The 20,340-nt window shown below is 45.7% G+C and overlaps 2 protein-coding genes and 2 long non-coding RNA genes across 4 annotated transcripts in view; 2 read left to right on the forward strand and 2 right to left on the reverse strand.

Moving 5' to 3' along the window:
* SRRM4 (serine/arginine repetitive matrix 4) overlaps positions 1-9,316 on the forward strand; it is a 117,085-nt gene extending 107,769 nt beyond the window's left edge. The window contains exons 12-13 of the mRNA XM_083417781.1: positions 1,099-1,245; positions 3,511-9,316. Coding sequence (XP_083273907.1) covers positions 1,099-1,245; positions 3,511-3,784 — 421 coding nt within the window. The 3' untranslated portion in view covers positions 3,785-9,316. The remainder of the gene's footprint in view (positions 1-1,098; positions 1,246-3,510) is intronic.
* Positions 1-20,340, reverse strand: part of LOC310666768 — a 45,330-nt gene that overhangs the window by 23,076 nt on the left and 1,914 nt on the right. The window lies entirely within an intron of this gene.
* HSPB8 (heat shock protein family B (small) member 8) overlaps positions 15,571-20,340 on the forward strand; it is a 28,916-nt gene continuing 24,146 nt past the window's right edge. The window contains exon 1 of the mRNA XM_083417985.1: positions 15,571-15,981. The gene's annotated coding sequence lies outside the window, so the exon portion shown is untranslated. The remainder of the gene's footprint in view (positions 15,982-20,340) is intronic.
* LOC310666748 lies at positions 16,170-19,032 on the reverse strand. Its single transcript, XR_014506004.1, has 2 exons — positions 17,220-19,032; positions 16,170-16,404 (listed from the first exon to the last, which is right to left on the reverse strand). It is a non-coding gene; the product is annotated as an uncharacterized lncRNA (long non-coding RNA).

The following is a 20,340-nucleotide window of genomic DNA, read 5'->3' on the forward strand; positions in this document are numbered from 1 at the left end:
AGAACGAAATAAGTTCTTAACCTGAGGTACCACTGTACCATATTTGCACTTCTCGATGAGGAAGAAGGTAGCCGTCATGGCTCGTAGCCTGATCTTCCACGAATTTGCCTAACCCTCTTTTAAAGCCATCCAAGTTGGTGGCCCTCATCGCTGCCTCCAGTGGCAGTGAGTTCCATAGTTCAAAATAAGTCCTTTCTTTTATGATTCTTGAATCTTTTGACACTCAACTTCGTTGGATGGCCACAAGTTCTAGGATTCTGAGAGAGGGAGAAAAGCTTCAATGTATGCCTGTGTTTGTTTGTTGCTTAGAATATTGTCAGTCGCTTTGAGTTGCCGTGGCAAAAAAAAAAAAAGGTGACTGACAAATCCAGTAAATAACAAGAACTTGTGTATCTGCCTAAGCTAAGACAAGCAGGGTGTGTGTGTGTGTAAATTTTATTAAGTTTTCTGTTTCACAATTTAAAGTACTCATTTTTACATCCTTAAGATATCAATGACTTCCCTTCTTCTTTCCATGGTTCATTTTACATATCATAAATCCCTTCATATTTACAGAAACTATACCATTCAGTATGCCATTATTACATCCATCATAACTTATTTACACTGTTGAATTTTTCTTAGTGCTTCCAATGTTTTCAGCTCTACAGCTATTTCCCATATACTCAATAAACGTTTTCCAATCTTCTCTAAATGTATGTTCTTCTTATTCTCTTATTCTATATGTTAAGTCTGCAAACTGTGCATATTCTGTCAACTTAAGTTGCCATTCTTCTTTGGTAGGGACCTTGCTCATTTGCCATTTTGGGGCTAACATAACACGGGCCACAGTAGTGGCATACATATATAACCTTTTTTTGACACCTGGGAATTTCAGTCTTAATTATCCCAAACAGAAAGGATCCTGGTTTTTTTTTGGGGGGGGGGGGAGTACTTTTAAACATTTTTTTCAATTCATTATGGATCATTTCCCAATACTCTTTTACCCTTTTACAAGTCCACCATATGTGAAAGAGCGTTCCCTCAACCTCTTTGCATCTCCAGTACTTACTAAGATAAGCATTGTTGATCATCCGTGGGATTATCTTTTTTTCTCAGGGACCGCGAACGAGATCACAAGTACGGGTCCAGTGGGAAGGAGTCTCACAGGCACCGTGACCGCCGACGCCGCAAACAGTCATATTCACCCATGAGGAAGCGGAGAAGAGATTCCCCTAGCCATCTGGAAGCCCGTCGCATAACAAGGTGAGCTAGGGCTGTCCTCAGCTGTCCTTCTCAGCTGCTGTCAAGGTGATCAAACCACCTTGAAAGGTTGGATATCAGAACTGAGCTGCCACCCACTTAGGAATTACACCTCAAGAGGCATAAAAATATAATAACAGTCTGCTAAAAGGTCCAGTCAAAGGCGACTATGGGGTTGTGGTGCTCATCTCAGTGTCAGGCCAAGGGAGCTGGTGTTTATCCACAGACAGCTTACCTGGTCATGTGGCCAGCAGGACTAAACCACTTCTGGTGCAATGGAACACCGTGCCGGAAACCAGAGCGCACAGAAGCGCCATTTACCTTCCCGCTGCAGTGGTACCTACTTATCTACTTGCACTGGCGTGCTTTTGAATTGCTAGGTTGGCAGGAGCAGGGACAGAGCAACGGGAGCTCACCCCGCTGCGGGGATTCGAACCGCCAACCTTTGATTGTGGGAGTGTTCAGGGATGCAGGAAAGGATATATTGTCTGATTATATCTTTTTCCAACTTGTGTTAACAAGTTCCACAATTTAGCAGAGTAACATTCCCCTTTTTAAACTTGCTGCGGATGCATTTGCTCAGGCTCACTAAAGCATCTATAATAACTGTTCTGGTATTTTCCCCTTATTCCCTCATATAAGATAAGACATGACACAGTCTTCTATAAAAGTATAAAAAGGTTTACTCACATATCACTCTGTTCACAATAGGATCCCAGAAGGCAGACTTAGCTTAAGGCAGACTTAGCTTAAGAGAGCATCTTTGGCTAAGCAGATGTTGCTTCTTTTATGCATGTAGTGAGAGAGAGATGGCTGCCCTGCCCTGTGCTTTTGGCATTACCTGCACAGGTGAGGCCACACCCACCTCTAGTCACATGCAGAGGAAGTCTGTCCCTGCCCAGAAGGAAACAGGAAGTTTACCTGCTGGCTGGACAAACATTCCTCCCCATGTGTAAACATGTTCACTCTAGGAATGTTGTACTTGACTGCTCTTGTGTTTCACATCCCACACTGATCAGCAAGCCCAAGCGGCTCAGTGGCTTTGACCACAACACCACCCGCTATATCAGGCCAGAGACCTATCCATCAGGGCATCCTCTTCCCACAGTGGCCACCAGATGCTTAGGGAAGCCCACAAGCAGAACCTAAATCCAAGAACACTCTCCCCTCCTCTGGTTTCCAGCAACTGGTGTTCAGAAGCATACTGCCTCTAACTGGGGAGGTAGTGTAGAAAGACTGGCTTAGGACTGGGACATGCCTAGTTCAAATCCCTACCTAGCTATGAAAATCACTGGGTGATTTTGGGCCAATCAGTGCCTCTCAGCCTAATTTATTTCACAGGGTTGTTGCAGACACTCCAGGTGTACCTATTTTCCAGTCCTGGATTTTTAAAAAGCCATCCCAGTTTCTGATTTGATCCCGGAATGTCCCGCTTTTCCTTAGGACATCCCTATTTTCATCAGAGAAATATTGGAGGGTATGGAGTTATGAGACCTCCAACACAGGGAGATAACTAGACATCCTTTAGAAGACATCTGAAGGCAGCCCTGCATAGGGGTATTTTTTAATGTTTAATGTTTTTATATATGTTGGAAGCTGCCCAGAGTGGCTGGGGGAACCCAGTCAGATGGGTGGGGTATATTATTATTATTATTATTATTATTATTATTATTATTATTATTATTAAACAGGACATCCCTATTTTCATCAGAGAAATGTTGGAGGGTATGTTGCTGTGAGGGTGAGATAGAAATGCTGTAAAATATATATTGACAGCATTGAACTAAATTTGCGTCAAATTTTGCCCTATTGCAGGTTGCAAATATTTTGAGTGCACAAAGAGCGTCAGGGTGAAGATTCTGCAAATTTAAATCTATATATTTAATGAAAATTCCATGAATTTAAAATTGATTTTGGATTTAAATACAATTATATAAATATAATAGATTAGTTTATACAACCTATATAATAGATTGTATGGTCTACATATTATAGATTTTATTATACAGTAATCTATAGATTATAGATTATATAATAGATTATATAATCTATAATCTATAAATATAAATTGATTTTGCATTTAAAAGCTATCTAAATTGATTCAAATTTATACTTTTAAACTGCAAATTTAATTTTCTTTTTTGAAATTTCTTTCAAAATTTGGACAAATGTTTTTGCTCTTGTCGGCTTCTTTGCATGTCCGTGAGTTCTTGCGTGGTGAGAGGAGGAAGAAAAAAGCTTCCCTCTTCATTTCTTTTGTCTCCGCAGTGCCCGGAAGCGCCCAATCCCCTACTACCGCCCCAGCCCCTCTTCCTCATCCCCCAGCAGCATCAGCAGCTACTCCTCCTGGCACAGCCCCTTCAGCTACTCCCCCAGCCGTAGCCGCAGCTACTCCAGCAAAAGGACCAGCCGCAGCAGAAGCTGGAGCAGCAGCGGCAGCAACCGGAGCCGCAGTGGCAGCAGCTCAGGGGCACGGAACAGCCGGCGAAGCGGCAGCAGGAGCGGCGAGTCGGCAGGCAGCTACGACAGCTTGCGGCGTTAGCGGACCACGGCCAGGAGGGGGTGCCCTTCCCTCCCACTTCAATGGACTCAACGGAATGAATTTCTCAAGGGGCAGACCCGGAAAGGCGTCCTGTTCTTGACCGGACGCAAATGACACCACTCGTTCAGCAACCCTACGTTGTGGGGGACGTCCCAGAGGGATGCATCTTTCTGTCTTTTTCCACCTGACCCACCAACCCATTGGAAAAAAAACAGCCATGAAACTGATCCCTTGTCATTGCAGGCCGGCCAGTGCAAACCTGGGCTGTCTCTAGCACGTTTCTCCTGCAGGGATGGGATCTGCTTCACACCAGTCCATCAGCTCTGGGAACTCAAGAGAACTGGGTGCGTCCTCCTCCTGCCTGTATCACAGCCAACGTTGGACCATCCCATTCAGGGAGTGCTATTGATGCCACACCCCAAATTCCTCCACTCTTCAGCAGGTCATGTTGCTGGTTCCTGATGCTCCCCGTAGACTTTGCTATGTCATCCACTAAGAATCCTGCATTGCAGGGGGCTGGACTTGGATGGCCCTCCCGACTCTACAATTCTATGATCAATCCCTTTCAGCTTCTGTCCTCCGCGTCCTTCTTCCTCTTGTGATCTGCACCCTCAACCTTCCCTGGCTGACCCAGGCAGCTGCAGAAATCTCGCTTTCTGCCACCAGAGAGTGACAGTCGTGTGACAACACACCAGCTCCCGGCCTTCCAAGGATCATCAAACTTCCTCGTTACATCGGCAGCATCCCTCAATCCGGGCCATGGAACTTAGTAAGACCCAAGGGCGAGGAACCTGCAGCCTTCCAGATACTTGATGGACTCCATCAACGTCCATCAACTCCAAGCCAACATGGCCAACAGTCATGGATGTTTGTGGTCTTCCCAGTTGGGTCATCTGATTGGCCATCACGAGAATAGGATGTTGGACGAGATGGGCCTTTGGTTGGGCTCTTCTTAGGTTCCTTTGGAGAGCTGAAGTCCCACAACAGCTGGAGGGCCACAGGTTCCCCACAACCAGGACCACCCCCAACCTACGATTCTCAAACCCACCTCCGGAATTAATGAGGAGGAGTTAAAATCCACCGAGCTAGTGACACAGGGAATTGGAGGGAGGGGGTAAAGTGAAGCGAAATAGCATCTCCAACATAGATAAGGGAAGTCCATCAATCTGAGGAAGGCGAGGCGTTGTGCGCATTCATCACCCTTCGGCCTGTAGCAACATTCATCTTTGTAAAACCTGTATAAATAGAGGCAAAAAAGGAGAGAGAGAGAGAAGTTCCGTGTTATTTATTGGAGATGGGAGGGATCTCTGAACAACCCCCTCCTCTGCTGTGTTGCATCCACCCCAACCTTTCCTACCAGACCACATAGAGGGTGGTTAAATGTGGGACTTTGCAGACCCTGGAAAGATGTGCCTGCTTAGAAGGCTGTCCACAGGCGTTTGACTCCATGGCAGCAAAGGCTCCTTCTTTTTTCCTCAATCCGACCGTGTGCTGTTATATGTTCCTTTGTTATTTATTGATTGCTGTAATTATTTATTACGTTTGGGATTCTGTGCTGAGTTGCATGTCAATCACTTGCTGTCGCTATCAAAGTTTAATTTATTCCCATTTTTGAGCACTAAGTTATTAGTATTTATTATTATTATTATTATTATTATTATTATTATTATTATTATTTATTAGGGTTGTTTTGTTTCATTTAATGCAGGGATGTAGAGGCCCACGAGTGACGTTCAGGCTCAGTTTTACTATATTTTGCTACCTCTGGCTCTTTCCCCCTAATTAGGAATGTCAGAGAACTCTGATGAAAATGGAAAAAGGAGTGGAAATTGCTGGTGTTTGGTCCCATATCTGGAGTGGAAATCAATCCAGTGAATTCAATTGGGATTCATTGTTATTGGTTTCAATCTGCAAATCATATGTTGCTGATTACATCCCCCTTTCCACTATTAGCATTGTGTTTTCTTTGCATTGAAATGATGGGTGGAAAAACATTACTATTGATATTATTATTATTATTTTAATTTATTACCTGCCCTTTACCCTAAGGTCTCAGAGTGGATTGCAACAATTGAAACTCAACGTTAAAAACAGTTTAAATCCACTTACAGTCACAAAAATAATTTGGGTCCTATTGCAATGACAATATGCAATGATTACAGAAATTACGTAATCTCACCACAGCAGATGGCGAGACACAACGTTAAAAGTAGCTTAAAACAACTGACAATCACAAAGTAGGGTTGGGCCCTATTGCAATGGCAAAGTCATTTACATAGTTAGTTACCTAAATCACATGTTTCACAATTTTGCCCCAGTGGACCTGGAAAAAAAGAACATTGCTTTGAATGGAACACGAATCGCAGCAGTCAGAAGCAGTGCTGCATGCAATCAGAGGCATAGCAAGGTCAGATGGTACCCGGTGCAGAAAAAAAATTGTCACACACACCCCCACAAAGTTGTTGAAGGTTAGGGAATGTTGCCCAGAGTTGTTGAGCAAATCCGACCGCCAATCGCATAAAACCACCCGCCGGAGGGTGCAAATGCAGCCCAACAGGGGGTGCAAGACTGATTGCCAGGCGTATTTACACACCCCCTAGGCATGACACGCCAGGATGCAGGTGGCGCTGTGGGTTAAACCACAGAGCCTAGAACTTGCCGATCAGAAGGTCGGCAGTTTGAATCCCCGCGACAGGGTGAGCTCCCGTTGCTCGGTCCCTGCTCCTGCCAACCTAGCAGTTCGAAAGCACGTCAAAGTGCAAGTAGATAAATAGGTACCACTCCAGCGAGAAGGTAAACGGCGTTTCCGTGTGCTGCTCTGGTTCGCCAGAAGCGGTTTAGTCATGCTGGCCACATGACCCGAAAGCTGTGTGTGGACAAACACCAGCTCCCTCAGCCTGTAGAGCGAGATGAGCGCCACAACCCCAGAGTCGGTCACGACTGGGCCTAATGGTCAGGGGTCCCTTTACCTCTACCTTTAAGCATGACACCCGGGCCAGACCGCACCCCGCTTGCGAAGCCCCTGCCTCTACCCACAATGCCACCTTAGTTCGGAGGCTGCTTGACTCCTTCAGCAACTGTGACTGGCTAAACCAAGCATTCAGTTCTGGGTGGTGCTCCTCCTAGAACAAAATTAAAGGATGTGCCCCCACCCTCCCTGAAGCCTACTGTATGTGAACATGCAAAGATTTCAGGGATTTCTTGTCCCTTTGGGAGGGACAGCTGTTCAGTCACAAGCAGCAACATCAACAGAGTTTAGTGCCAAATTTGGGACTGGCCTTACCATAAGGCAGAATGAGGCAGAGGCTTCCAATGGCGGGTGTGGGAAGGAGGCATATGGACTTAGACATAGCTGTCAACTGTCCCTTATTTGGTGGGAAAGTCCCTTATCCCAGCGCCGTGTCCCTCTGCTGTCCCTTATTGATGATGTCCCTTAAATTTCCCGGGTTTCAAAGGAAGCAGCTCCTCTCCCTCCCTCCCTGCCAGCCAGGGAGAAGGGAGGCTCCAACTGTGTTGCTTGGCTGCGTTGCTCACCCAATAAGGAGTCTAAGAATGACTGGGGGGTGGAGCTTGCATGCCTTGTGCCAATCAAATCGGCCGCGTTGCCTGGGGACTCTCCTTTGCTCAGCGCTTCCCAGCGGAGAGGTAACGGCGGTTTTCCTTGCTGCATCCCCTTTGCCGGGTTGCTGCGCTGTGGGAACCACCGCTTGAGGCTTTGTTTGGCTGCTGGCTGGGTTTTCTGCCTTTGGTTCGGAGGGGCTCAGAAGCTCAACATACCTGTGTTCGGAAAATCCCTTGTTTTGGCTGCTGATCCCTTATTTTTGAGGCTGCTGGTCCCTTATTTTCAAATCTGTAAGTTGACAGTTATGGACTTGGGGGGGGGGTGAGATGCCAGAAGATAGAACAATGCATGCCCCGTAGACTATCCCCTAAAGCAGCTTGCTTCTAGCTACCACTTTTGTAGCTTTCCCCCCATATCATATTGGGAACTATTGCTAAGGAGGCTGAAAGGTGTTAGAGGATCCCTCTTCCCCTCACAGAGCTACAATTCCAGAGTGGTGTAACAATTGATCCCTCTCCCCAGGGAACTCTGGGAATTGTAACCCTGCCCAATACGTTCTCCTCTTCTGCACTCACGAAAATCTCCAGCTTCCCCTAAAATAAATACCTTAACATATTTCCCATTTTCTGCACGTAATTACCGTACCGCCCCCAAGTCTGGTTTCCCACTCTGCATCCAAAGAAGGGGGAAACGTTTGGGGGAAGATCTCTCCAAAAGACGGCCACCTCCATTCCAAGAGATTTCAAAAAGCCCAATCCAAAACATGAACTGCTTACTCGAAAGTAAGGGCCGCTGAATTCAGTGTATATGGAGGCAGGGGTCTTTCTCCTAACTGTACCTAGAGATGCCGGGACTTGAACCCGGGACCTTCTGCATGCAAAGCAGATGCTCTTACCCCTGAGCTACAGTGGTTTCCTGGGGTGGGGGGGTAGTATTGTAGCCTCCCCATTGGAGGGTTTGATTCTCTCCCTCCCTCCCTCCCTCTCTGCTTTAACTGCTAAATGCTGAATTGTTCTTCCACCTTACATGTTACCAGTTCATTTCTGTCTCCAGTCAAACCATTGGTATTATTGTTGTTGTTGTTAATTTATCATGCACTGTATATATGATGAGAGACAGGTGTCGCGTTATTTATTTATTTATCTATCTATCTATCTATCTATTTATTTATTTATTTGGATATTTTTTTTAATGAAAACAATTCTGTCACTGGGTTTTGGGTTGTTGAGGGGTGGGTATTCCCCCCCCCCCAAAACAAAAATTGCTTTCATTTCATTTTGAGAACCACTAGCTCCTCTCTAACGAAGAAAACCAGCAACTGAACATCTCAGAAATTTAAACATTTCGGACCCGGACAGGGGTGTTTTCCTTTTAAATTCTGTTCACATGTGACGGCTACATATTCTGAAGAAGAACACGCAGTAGAACATTTCATGAAGGAGAAATTGAGGTTTTCTTTTCCTGAAGCATCTGAACTCAAGCAGAACAAGGCAAAAGACAAGATGTGGTCCTCATTTCAGACCCAGAAGCTGACGCAATTGGCAGTTGGTTTTTTTTTCTGTCTACTTGCCCTCCTGTGAGGGGAGCAGGGTAGCCTAAGGGGCATAGCAGGCTGTCTTCCAACTCCTTGCCGCCACTGCCTGCCCCTCAGAATCTGACACCTGAGGCAGCTGCTTCACTCCACCTAATGGTAGAGCCAGTCCTGACATGAATTCAAATCCTTTAGAACAAAGCCAGGCCACAGAATGGGCTGTGTGTGATGAGTAGCAGGCAGCACATCCCTCTCGTTCTCACCTTTTGACAAGCGGCTACAAAGCTGCTCCAGAACATTGGTTCATCGAACTTCAGATTTAAACAAAAAACCTACCTTTGACATGGCTGTATTCTTTAGTCTTCCTGAAGAAGTTTCACACACACACACAAATGTACAAATACTAATAATAAAAAAATCCTGCTGTGTTTCATTCTCATCTGTCGTTACTGCTTGTTTTTGTTCCTGAAATAAATTAAGGCACACAAAATGTGCCACAAGGCTGCCGCTGTTTTGCAGAAGGGGTTCAAGTACATACCAGAAATGTCGGTTTTTCGCGATAAAACGGCCTTGAAGCTTTCCGTCGCCATAGCAAATCCACTTAGAAACGAACGGATTTCTTGCATTGAGAAGATAGCGATTGTGAAAGGCGCTAGAAAGTAAGCGATTGACATGCAGATGTAGAAATGATTTTAACATGCAGATGCAGAAACACCCTGCAAGCAAATCAGCATGGATGCATGTCATTGTATAACCTCAACACCAAGAAATCACAGTGAATTAGATGAATTCGTGGAGAATGAGGCTGTCAAAGGCTGGTAACTAATGGCCATCAAGTTGGATGGTTTTAAAAGATAATTAGACAACTTTGTGCAGGAAAAAGCTATCAGTGGCTATTAGCCACTATAGCTATGCTCTACCTCATGGGTAATAATAATAATAATAATTTATTTATATCCTGCCCTCCCCAGCTGAAGCTGGGCTCAGGGCGGCTAACAACAGTAAAATAATACAGCATTCTAAAATCAATTCATTATAAAACCAGTTCAAATCAAATTGATGCAACCATTGGGCTAGAGTTCTGTGAGAATTGCCAAAGGAGGGGGTTGGGCTATGCCTTGGCCAAAGGCCTGGTGGAACAGCTCTGTCTTGCAGGCCCTGTGGAAAGATGTCCAGTCCCGCAGGGCCCTAGTCTCTTGTGACAGAGCGTTCCACCAGATCGGAGCCACAGCCGAAAAAGCCCTGGCTCTAGCTGAGGCCAGCCTAACCTCTCTGTGGCCTGGGACCTTCAAGATGTTTTTGTTTGGAGACCGTAAGTTCCTCTGTGGGACATACCAGGAGTAGGCAAACTAAGGCCCAGGGGCCGGATCCGGCCCAATTGCCTTCCAAATCCGGCCCACGGATGGCCCAGGAATAGGGGTGTTTTTACATGAGTAGAATATGTCCTTTTATTTAAAATGCATCTCTGGGTTATTTGTGGGGCATAGGAATTCGTTCATATATTTTTCTTCAAAATATAGTCCAGCCCCCCACAAGGTCTGAGGGACAGCGGACCGGCCCCCTGCTGGAAAAGTTTGCTGACCCCTGTCTACCTCCACATCTCAGTGCCGGATTTACGTATAAGCTAAACAAGCTATAGCTTAGGGCCCCACTATCTTGGGGGGCCCCCAAAAAATTAAAGGAAAACAACACTGGATGTACATTTCCAAAATATAAGATAAAAAACCAATAGAACCTACATACAGCAACAGTGTTTTGCATTGTGTAGGCTGCTATGATGTAAGTAATGGGCCCAGCCTGCTAGCCTGCTCCCTAAAATATCACTGGTTTGCTCATTTCTATATACAGTGGGTTAAGAACTTAATTCGTTCCAGAGGTCCGTTCTTAACCTGAAACTGTTCTTAACCTGAGGTACCACTTTAGCTAATGAGGTCTCCTGCTGCCGCCATGCCGCAGGAGCACAATTTCTGTTCTCATCCTGAAGCAAAGTTCTTAACCTGAGGTACTATTTCTGGGTTAGCGGAGTCTGTAACCTGAAGTGTCTTTTACCTGAAGCATCTGTAACCCGAGGTACCACTGTGCTAGAGAACTCTCCAGGATAATAGCTGTCAACTTTCCCCTTTTCTTGCGAGGAATCCTATTTGGAATAAGGGAATTTCCCTTTAAAAAAGGGAAAAGTTGACAGCTGTGTCCAGAATTCAGTTACCAACCAATCAAATTCAAGCACATAGTAATGCCTAAAGGCATTTACAATTTCAGTGAATTAAATTACCATACTTAACACTTCTTACATTTTTTTGTTCTTGTGTAAATCCACCCATGTATGCTTAACTCCTAATATTGTCTCCATTAAGATCAGACCCCTGCTCTCTGACTCCCTTCCTGTTTCACCAGTTTTAAAAAAAAAAGTACTGTATAATAAACGCGACCATAACATGAGCAACCACAACATTTGTTCTAGCTGCATCTGAAGCAAAAGCAACCTTGACCCAGTTTGTTTTTATATTGTAACAACCCCTTTACAATATTTGCCTTTTCCTTGCATAGCTTCTGTTCCTCCTAGCCCTTCCCATGGTTTTCTTCCCATGGTGCAATTCTATTTTTCACACAGTCGAGCTAGTGTGGTGTAGTGGTTAAGAGCGGTAGTCTCGTAATCTGGGGAACCGGGTTCGCTTCCCCGCTCCTCCACATGCAGCTGCTGGGTGACCTTGGGCCAATCACACTTCTCTGAAGTCTCTCAGCCCCACTCACCTCACAGAGTGTTTGTTGTGGGGGGGGGGAAGGGAAAGGAGAATGTTAGCCGCTTTGAGACTCCTTAAAGGGAGTGAAAGGCGGGATATCAAATCCAAACTCTTCTTCTTCTTCTTCTAGGGGTGGAAGAGAAATCTGATTCAATGCATGTTTAAAGTCAAATCTATCAAATCCATACCTTCCGAAACAAAATGCAAAGCGAGACACAGCTATCCTTGGAAATTCAGGTTTATCTGAAATGTTGCAATGCAATTCTCACATCAAATGTTTCTAAAAATGCATAGATCACATTAGGGGGAAAGGTGCATGAAAATATTAGTGAAAATTACATGCAAATTGCATTATATTAGGCAAATTGCTTGCAAAGATAGGCACATTAGTCAGAACTGCATATTAAAAATGTATATGTTAGGAGAAATTTGCACAAAATTTGCTGGTGAATGTTTATGAGGATTTAAAAAAAAAACCCTCAAAAAGTTGCAAAATGTGGAGAACTGAATTTAAATTTGGGGAAATCAGAAACCGAGATAAGTGAAATTGACCCAACCTTCCATTCCTATCACAGGGCATTGGTAGCTAACTTATTATTATTATTATTATTATTATTATTATTATTATTATTATTATTATTTCTACCCCGCCCATTTGGCTGGGTTTCCCCAGCTACTCTGGGCGGCTTCCAACAAAAGATTAAAAATATATTAAAACATCAGTCATTAAAAACTTTCCTAAACAGGGCTGCCTTCAGATGTCTTCTAAATGTCAATACTCTCCAAGTATTGTTGGACTACAACTTCAAAGGGGCAGATGGGGCTCATCAAACTGGGAAGGTGGCCCAGGTTCCATTTAGGAGAAGGAAAACTCTGATCCGAAACCACTTGCAGGATACCTTCAGGAGAAGAGAAGGCTAAGGAGTAAAGCCTAAACAAATCTGGAGTTGAGTCCTTAAGACAGCTGAATGTTGCCTTGCACACCTCCTTCCAGCTACTCCTGCAGCCAAGCTGGTGCCAAACATCTAGCTCTGCTTTCCTTTGGACCACACCAGTGAGGCCCAGAAGGGGGTCTTGTCATCTGGGCAGCCCAGGACCTCCAGACCTTTAAAGCCCTAAACGGCCTCAGTCCAGTATACCTGAAGGAGCGTCTCCACCTCCATCGTTCTGCCCGGACACTGAGGTCCAGCCCTGAGGGCCTTCTGGCGGTTCCCTCCCTGAGAGAAGCCAAGTTACAGGGAACCAGGCAGAGGGCCTTCTCGGTAGTGGCACCCACCCTGTGGAACGCCCTCCCACCAGTTGTCAAAGAGAAAAATAACTACCAAACTTTTAGAAGACATTTAAAGGCAGCCCTGTTTAGGGAAGCTTTTAATGTTTAATAGGTTATTGTATTTTAGTGTTTTGTTGGAAGCCACCCAGAGTGGCTGGGGGGACCCAGCCAGATGGGCAGGGTATAAACAATACATTATTATTATTATTAATTATTATTATTATTATACACACTGCCCAGGCTTGCTCTGCAGAGAGGTCACTTCAGTGCCGCTAATGCAGCAGCTTGATTTCATCCTCACACTCCATCATCTCTTGAGACAAACAGACGTCAACAACAACTCCCAGCATCCTTGGTTCCATTGGCCATGCTGACTGGGGCTGATGGGAGCTGGAGTCCAACCAAAACAGGAGAGCATCAGGTTGGGGAAGGCTAATCTGGAGGAGGGGGTGGGCACAGATTCCCTCTCCCTAAACTGTATAAAGTACCGTATTTTTCGCTCCATAAGACACACCAGACCATAAGGCGCACCTAGTTTTGTGAGGAGGAAAACAGGGGAAAAAATATTCTGAATCCCAGAAGCCAGAACAGCAAGAGGGATCCGGCTTCTGGGATAGCCTCTGGCTGTTCTGGCTTCTGGGATAGCCATGCCAAGCCTCTTAAGGGAGGAGGAGCCCCTTCTGTTCCTCCTCTGGCTTCGCAGGACAGGCGCATCGCTGAAGGGGCGCTGCACAGTTCTTCCTCTCTGCGCAGCGCCATTCGTTCCATAAGACGCACTCACATCTCCCTTTACTTTTTAGGAGGAAAAATGTGCATCTTATGGAGTGAAAAATACGGTAAAACAATGCTCTCGTCAGTCATCCTCAGGTATCATGTGTCTCAGAAGTGGAGTGAAAGGCTGAAACAGGGGAAATATGAGGGTAACATGGGGAGGGGGCGCTGAGATCAGGGAACAATGGCTGGAGAAGGTAGGTACTTTCCCCCTCCCCAGATCCAGCTGCCACAGCAGCGGAGACAAGACTCCCAGCTCCCTTCTTCCTACCAGGAGAAAGGAGCAAAGCAATGGAATCTGGGCTGGGCAATGGCCCATCGCTAGGGGTAGAGGAACTGGAGTCAGAAGGGAAAAGGACAGTCTGGTCACCCAGGACCTAGACACACCCTCCCTGGTACAGCGAGTGTCTGCATACTTGACAATCTAGATAGGCACAATCTAGATAGGCACAAGGGCAAGTGAGAGCACCTGGCCTGATCTTTAAAAGCTTGGTGAGTGGGTGTGCCAACCCATTGGGACAATTTTGTGGCTTCCATGCAGTTTTGACCTCCTTGCCTATATCTTGGGACTCCTCGAGCTTGGACCAATCCTTCTAGTATGTCTAACCTTGGTTTTCCCATCATCAAACCTGGATGTAGAAGCTGCTGTGACTCATTTACCTATTGCTAAACCTCTTATCTCTTATCTGTCATGATAAAGACCTCTTCCTTCTTCTCGAGTAAGAGCCTATGTCACTGTGGGCTGGATGAAAGCCAGGACTACTGTGTCTGTTCCGGAAGTCCATTTGACTTCCAAAACATTTGGAAACTAAAGCATGGCTTCTGATTGGCTGCAGGAAGCTCCTGCAGCCAATCAGAAGCTGCAGAAGCCCCATCAGACGTTCGGGTCCCAAAGAATGTTCGCAAACTGGAACAAGCACTTCCAGGTTTGTGGCATTCGGGAGCCAAAACGTCCGAGTACCAAGGTGTTTGGGATCTAAGGTACGACTGTAAATACAAAATAATGGCAACGCTGATCACAGCAGAAAAAGAGAGAGGTGATGTGAGGCACGGCATTTTAAAAAGGCCCAGGAATAGTGATCTGGCCCAGGGATGGGGGAGAGATGCCGTTTTGCTTACATTTTAACGAGAAACAAATTCACAGTTTTCAGATCAGTGTGTGAATCTAAACACAGCTGCCCTTCAACGTTCACAGTGCCTCAAATTTTGCAGAGTAGTCATCCCAGCAGACAATGTTTATACAAAAACACATATATTTAAAAGGCATGCATTAGTAAAGTAACATACAAAAAGATCCTTTCCATTAGGGAAAATCACTTGCAATAACGTGTATATTAGTTAAAGCTGTGTATGAAAACGTGTACCTTATTTATTTATTGAATTTATATCCTGTCCTTTCTCCCCCAAAAAGGAGCCCAAAATATTAGGTGAAATTCACACTAAAATGCTGATAAATTTCCTTGAGGGTTTCTTCTTATCCAGTCACAAACAGATGCAGAAATGAATTTAAGTCTGGTGGGGGAGGGAAACAGAGAGAGAAATGAAATCGAAAGCATTGTTCATTTCTCATTTCACTCCTTGAGCAGCTGGCTCAAATCCAGGACTCCAAAATGAAAGAGAAGGCATCTCAAGATCCTGGAAAGGGGTGCAGGTGTGGTGAAAATGTGGCTTTTATTTCCAGGAAATGCATTTTGGCCAATAGGTATTTTAAGGCCTTTTTTTTTTTTCCAGAGGGTTAATTGAAAAACAGCCTGCAGCCACCCAGCCTGAGCTTGTTTCTTTGATCCCTTCTTCCCCCCCTCCATCCAATAAAAGCCCAATTGCTATCAGCAGTTTCCAGCTGATGCAGGTTGGGTGGTTTTGGGTGGAGTTAAATGCAGTTCCTCGCTCCGGCCTCCAAGTGTCAGGGTCAGAAGCGACTGGGCGAAAACCGCAGGCCTTCCGGAGAGAGCGCTGGGCTTGAGCCAAGGCCATCTCTGCTGGGGGAAAAAAACAAGCAAAAAGAAAGCGAACAACCTCCAAGCTCCTTTTCCTAGGGCCTCTCCAGATAGCATTCCTGGCGCATTGCCTCGCTCCACCTCTGCCCAGTGTGAGAACACCGCTTTGCTGTGTGGCTGCTTGCCCAGGGAAGCCAGGGACACGGCTGAAAGCTTTTTCTATCTGCATTGCTGAACTGTCAAGAGGAGTAGGGGACTGAGTGGTGCACATCTGATTCAGCACTGAAGGCGCCATTGCTCAGTTGGGAACGCCCCAGAGCCTACTTCAGTGACTGGGCACTGCCTGGCATCCTTTGGAGACCTTTCCAGACAGAGGCTTCTGTGGGTAAGAGACTACTAGGGAGCCGGGGGGGGGGGGGGAGACTTGATGCTTTGAGCTATGGGAGGGGTCATGCTTTCAAACTGCTTATGTGGATGTCTCAGAGTTTAGGTTTCCTGCATGCATTTCAGACCTCCAGTCCCAGTGGGATTTAGCCTGAGAGAACAAACCACACAGATAAACAGAGCTTCACATGCTCATTTAAAGGTTTGTTGTGCCTGCACCAAGTTTTAGACTTTCCTGGGGCGGATTTTGCAGTGTTAGGGCTATTGCAATGAAAGCAACAAAAGTGTATCATTTTGCCTTGAAGGTTAGCAACTATATTCTTCTAGCACGAGCTCTTGTGCACCGGAAAACAAGTCTTTAAGGCGCCATAAGACTCTTCGTCTCTGAAGTGCTGTTACTGGTTGGCAGATTCTCTCTCTACACCTGTGTGTGAGAGAGTAAGTGGGTTAAGAAATGCCAGAGATAAGAGTAACTCCAAGGCATGTTTCTGCGAAGCTCAAATGTCTCCTAGTTTATTGCAGTGACCTTTCACAACAGCTGTTATTGGTGAGAACGCACAATGCCTCCAGCCTTGTCGATATTTTTGCAGGAGGGATTCAAGAGTACGCTGCAACTTTTGGTTGGTGCAATTAAAAGGCATGAAGAGCTTTGTCGCCCTGGCATGACATAATCACTTTTTGAAAAAGTGTGGTTAGGAATGCATCGAAACGGATGGACAAAAGGCTGACTGGGAAATAAATCGGAGCAAATGTTCCGTATTGACTGGCCGTAACAGTGTTAGCAGTAGAGACAACCCTGGTCTCAACTGAGTCCTAGATTAGTTAAATCAAACTTGCCAATAAATTCAGGTGCAGCAGGTTTCATGTCAGCAGAAGAGTATCGTCTGAAACTAGAATGTTATTTCACAGGTTTCTGAATGTTAGGTGTAAGCCTGTTAACAAATCTTTCCCTCGTGACTTTCTTCTTTATATGTTGGTGTCTTGGTTCAGATAAGCCTTGCTCTGCACATTACCATGCTGATTAAAGCCATAGGCCCTGTCTGAGGTTTTGATGATGAAATAATAATTTAACCTTGCAGCACAGGATTCCTGTGGGTAATACCCAGAAGTATGTCTTATTAGCATCAGTGGGGCTTATTCCCACATATATAGAATTGGAATCTTGATCCCCAGAAGCACAATACATTTAAAACAGGATTGTGCCCCCTTTAAACAGTCATGGCTTCCCCCCAAAGGCACCTCAAAAGTGAAGTTTGTTAATGGTGCTGTGAGAGTTGTTGGAGACCCCTTTTCCCCTCAGTCCCCTGGGAAAAAGAATTGACTGTTAAACCACTCTGGAAACAGTAGTTCTGTGAAGGGGAATAGGGGGTCTCCTAGCAACTCTCAGCAACCTTTACAAACTACACTTCCCAAGATTCTTTGAGGGAAGCCATGGCTGTTTAAAGTGGTGTGATACTGCTTTAAAGGTGCAGTGCAGATATGTTTGTAGTTTGGATTAACATGTTGTCCAAACCCGGGCTCATGGTTTAGCTCTCTCCAGATTAGCCATTAGTTGTAACCGTGGTTTTCCTGCTACTGTGAAGAGAAGGTTCTCTTGTTTTTTCACAATCAGGCGGCATATGCATATTGTGAAAGAAATAAATCATGAAATTAAAGTGCTAGGCCACATGGCTGCAACCACCATCTTCTTTATCCCTGATGAAGGATCGGTGCGATAACTGTCAGTTTCTGTTTTCTGCTTCTCATTTCTCCAGTCTTCAGTTCAGTTCTGTACATCTCCTCATCAGTTAGCCTTTTTTAAAAAAGAAGAAAAGGGTCATGAAAATTCATCAGCATTTTTGCGTGAACACCCTAATAAACACATTTTTGTATGCAGTGGCTCTTAAGGAACGTATTTTTAGCAAAGCAATCTTCCCTGATATAGTGCGTTATTGTATGTCGTATGCATTTTTATGGAGACTGCCCTAGTATAAGCATTTTTGTACACACTTCTTGGCTAGAGAACTGCATCGCAAACACCTAAAAAGTGCAAATTTTGAAGGTTGGCTGTGTTTTAGTTTGTCTGTTTTTTAGTTTGTCTGTTTTTCCAGGAAGTGCAAATTCGGAAGGGCTTAAATGCAAACTGCATGGAATTTCTCCCCCATACCTTACCTTTACGCCTCTGGGCCCTGACATACATATCCGAGGCAGGTCCCTGAAGCACTGGGTTCAAAGAAGATAATCACACCAGAGTCTGTAGATACCCATGGGGCTCAAGGAGTGTGTTGCATCTGCACAGCTGCCTGCCCTTCTCAGCTGTCACTGCCCATCCTCATCTGCCACTGTTTAAGCCCTGTGGGGAGGGCACTTTGCCCAGGTCCCTCTCAAAAAAACTGGCAACAGCCTTGGCAGGGGAAGGAGGGAGGGGCGACCAGAGTGACCACCTGTCAGAGGAAAAGATGCAGCAAACCAAAATGGAGAGAAGAGCAGATGGAAGGAACCAACTTCTTGTTTCATTCCTGCCAAGGGGAAGGGCAGGCAGGCGGGCGTCTCTGTCCGTGTGGCTTTGCCATACAGGCGATTTGCTGAGTGACTCTCAATGGGATAATGAAGTGTGGTGGCGTTAAGTGCCAGATGGAGATTTGCTAAGGAGGCAAAGAGTGTTAGGACTTCTAGCAAAGGGGGGGTTGGACTAGATGACCCCTGGGGGTCCCATCCAACTCTATGATTCTGCCTTGCTATGTTTCAGGTCTGAGCTGGATAGCTACCAATCACAGGACCTTAGCTTGCTATGTATTTTTATTGAATGGGGGGGGGACTGCCCTTCCTTGCCCCCCCCCAAGCTACGCCCATGTCATGAGTGCCCTTGAACTCTGATCACAGCTCTTGCGTGCCTGGATGCAGGGCTATTTTTTCTAGAAAAAGAGGTGTGTGTGTGTGTTTGTGTAGAAAGCAGTCTAATGTATAAAGGTGGCATTTACATTCATTGCCCCACTCCCTTTTTTCCTGCGGCCCAGCCCGCCATGGTCATGTGGCTCACCATTTGTGCTGCATATAGGCCTAAGGCCGTATCATCCCAAATGATAATACAGTGGTGCCTCGCAAGACGAAAAGAATCCGTTCCGCGGGTCTTTTCGTCTTGCGGTTTTTTCGTCTTGAGAAGCAAGCCCATTGACGGAGTAGCGCTATTAGCGCTATTGGCGATTTAAGGGCTAAAAACGGCTTTTTAAGGGGTGGGGGATTAGCGGTTTTGCTGCTAAAATGCTTTTAGCAGCTTAGCGTTTCAAAATAAGGGGTTTTGGAGCCAAAAAAAATTCAATTTTTTTCGTCATTTTTCGTCTTGCGAAGCAAGCCCATAGGGAAATTCGTCCTGCGAAGCGCCTCTGCAAACGGAAAACCCTTTCGTCTTGCGGGTTTTCCGTCTTGCGAGGCATTCGTCTTGCGGAGCACCACTGTAATAATAATACCCATATGGCTGGGTTTCCCCAGTCATTTTAGCCAGCTTCCAGCAAAATATTAAAATCGCAGTAAAACATCAAACATTAAAAGCTTCCCTAAACAGGGCTGTCTTCAGATGTCTTCTAAAAATCAGGTAGTTGTTTATTTCCTTGACATCTGATGGGAGGGCATATCACAGGGAGGGTGCCACTACCGAGAAGGCCCTCCACCTGGTTCCCTGTAACTTCACTTCTTGCAGCGAGGGAACCGCCAGAAGGCCCTCAGCGCTGGATCTCAGTGTCTGGGCAGAACAATGGGGGTGGAGAAGCTCATTCAGTCCCGGCTCTCCCCACCCCAAAGAAATCTGGCAAAGTGTCGTTTATTGACTGTTTAAAGTCATGTACTTCCTTAGTTAAACAGGGAGTGCAGATGAGACCACACTGGCAGCAGCTGTCCAGGATTTCAGGTGACAGTCTCACCCTACCTGCAGTCTCACCCTACCTTTGCCGTTCAGGATCGAACCTGCAAATGCAGACGCTCTCCCATGAAGAGGTGGCCCTTCTGATAGAATAAGATTCCTAAATTCGCAACCCAGGCTTGCTGCATGCAGACTGCTTAACCCTCCCCATCCCAAAGAACACCGTTTGTTTGTTTGTTCCCGCCAGAGCAGTACCTATTTATCTACTTGCACTTTGACATGCTTTTGAACTGCTAGGTTGGCAGGAGCAGGGACTGAGCAACAGGAACTCACCCCATCGCGGGGATTCGAACCGCCGACCTTCCGATCGGCAAGCCCTGGTCTCAGTGGTTTAGACCACAGCACCACCCGCGTCCCTTTCATCTGGTACCTAAAGGTATATCATGAAGGAGTCGGCCAAACCTTCCTGGGGAGAGCATTACACTAAAGAAAAAGCCCGTTCTCATGTTGCCACCCTCCTAAAGT

The sequence above is a fragment of the Podarcis tiliguerta genome (assembly GCF_965153285.1).
Source record: "Podarcis tiliguerta genome assembly, chromosome: 16".
Classification (NCBI taxonomy): domain Eukaryota; kingdom Metazoa; phylum Chordata; class Lepidosauria; order Squamata; family Lacertidae; genus Podarcis; species Podarcis tiliguerta.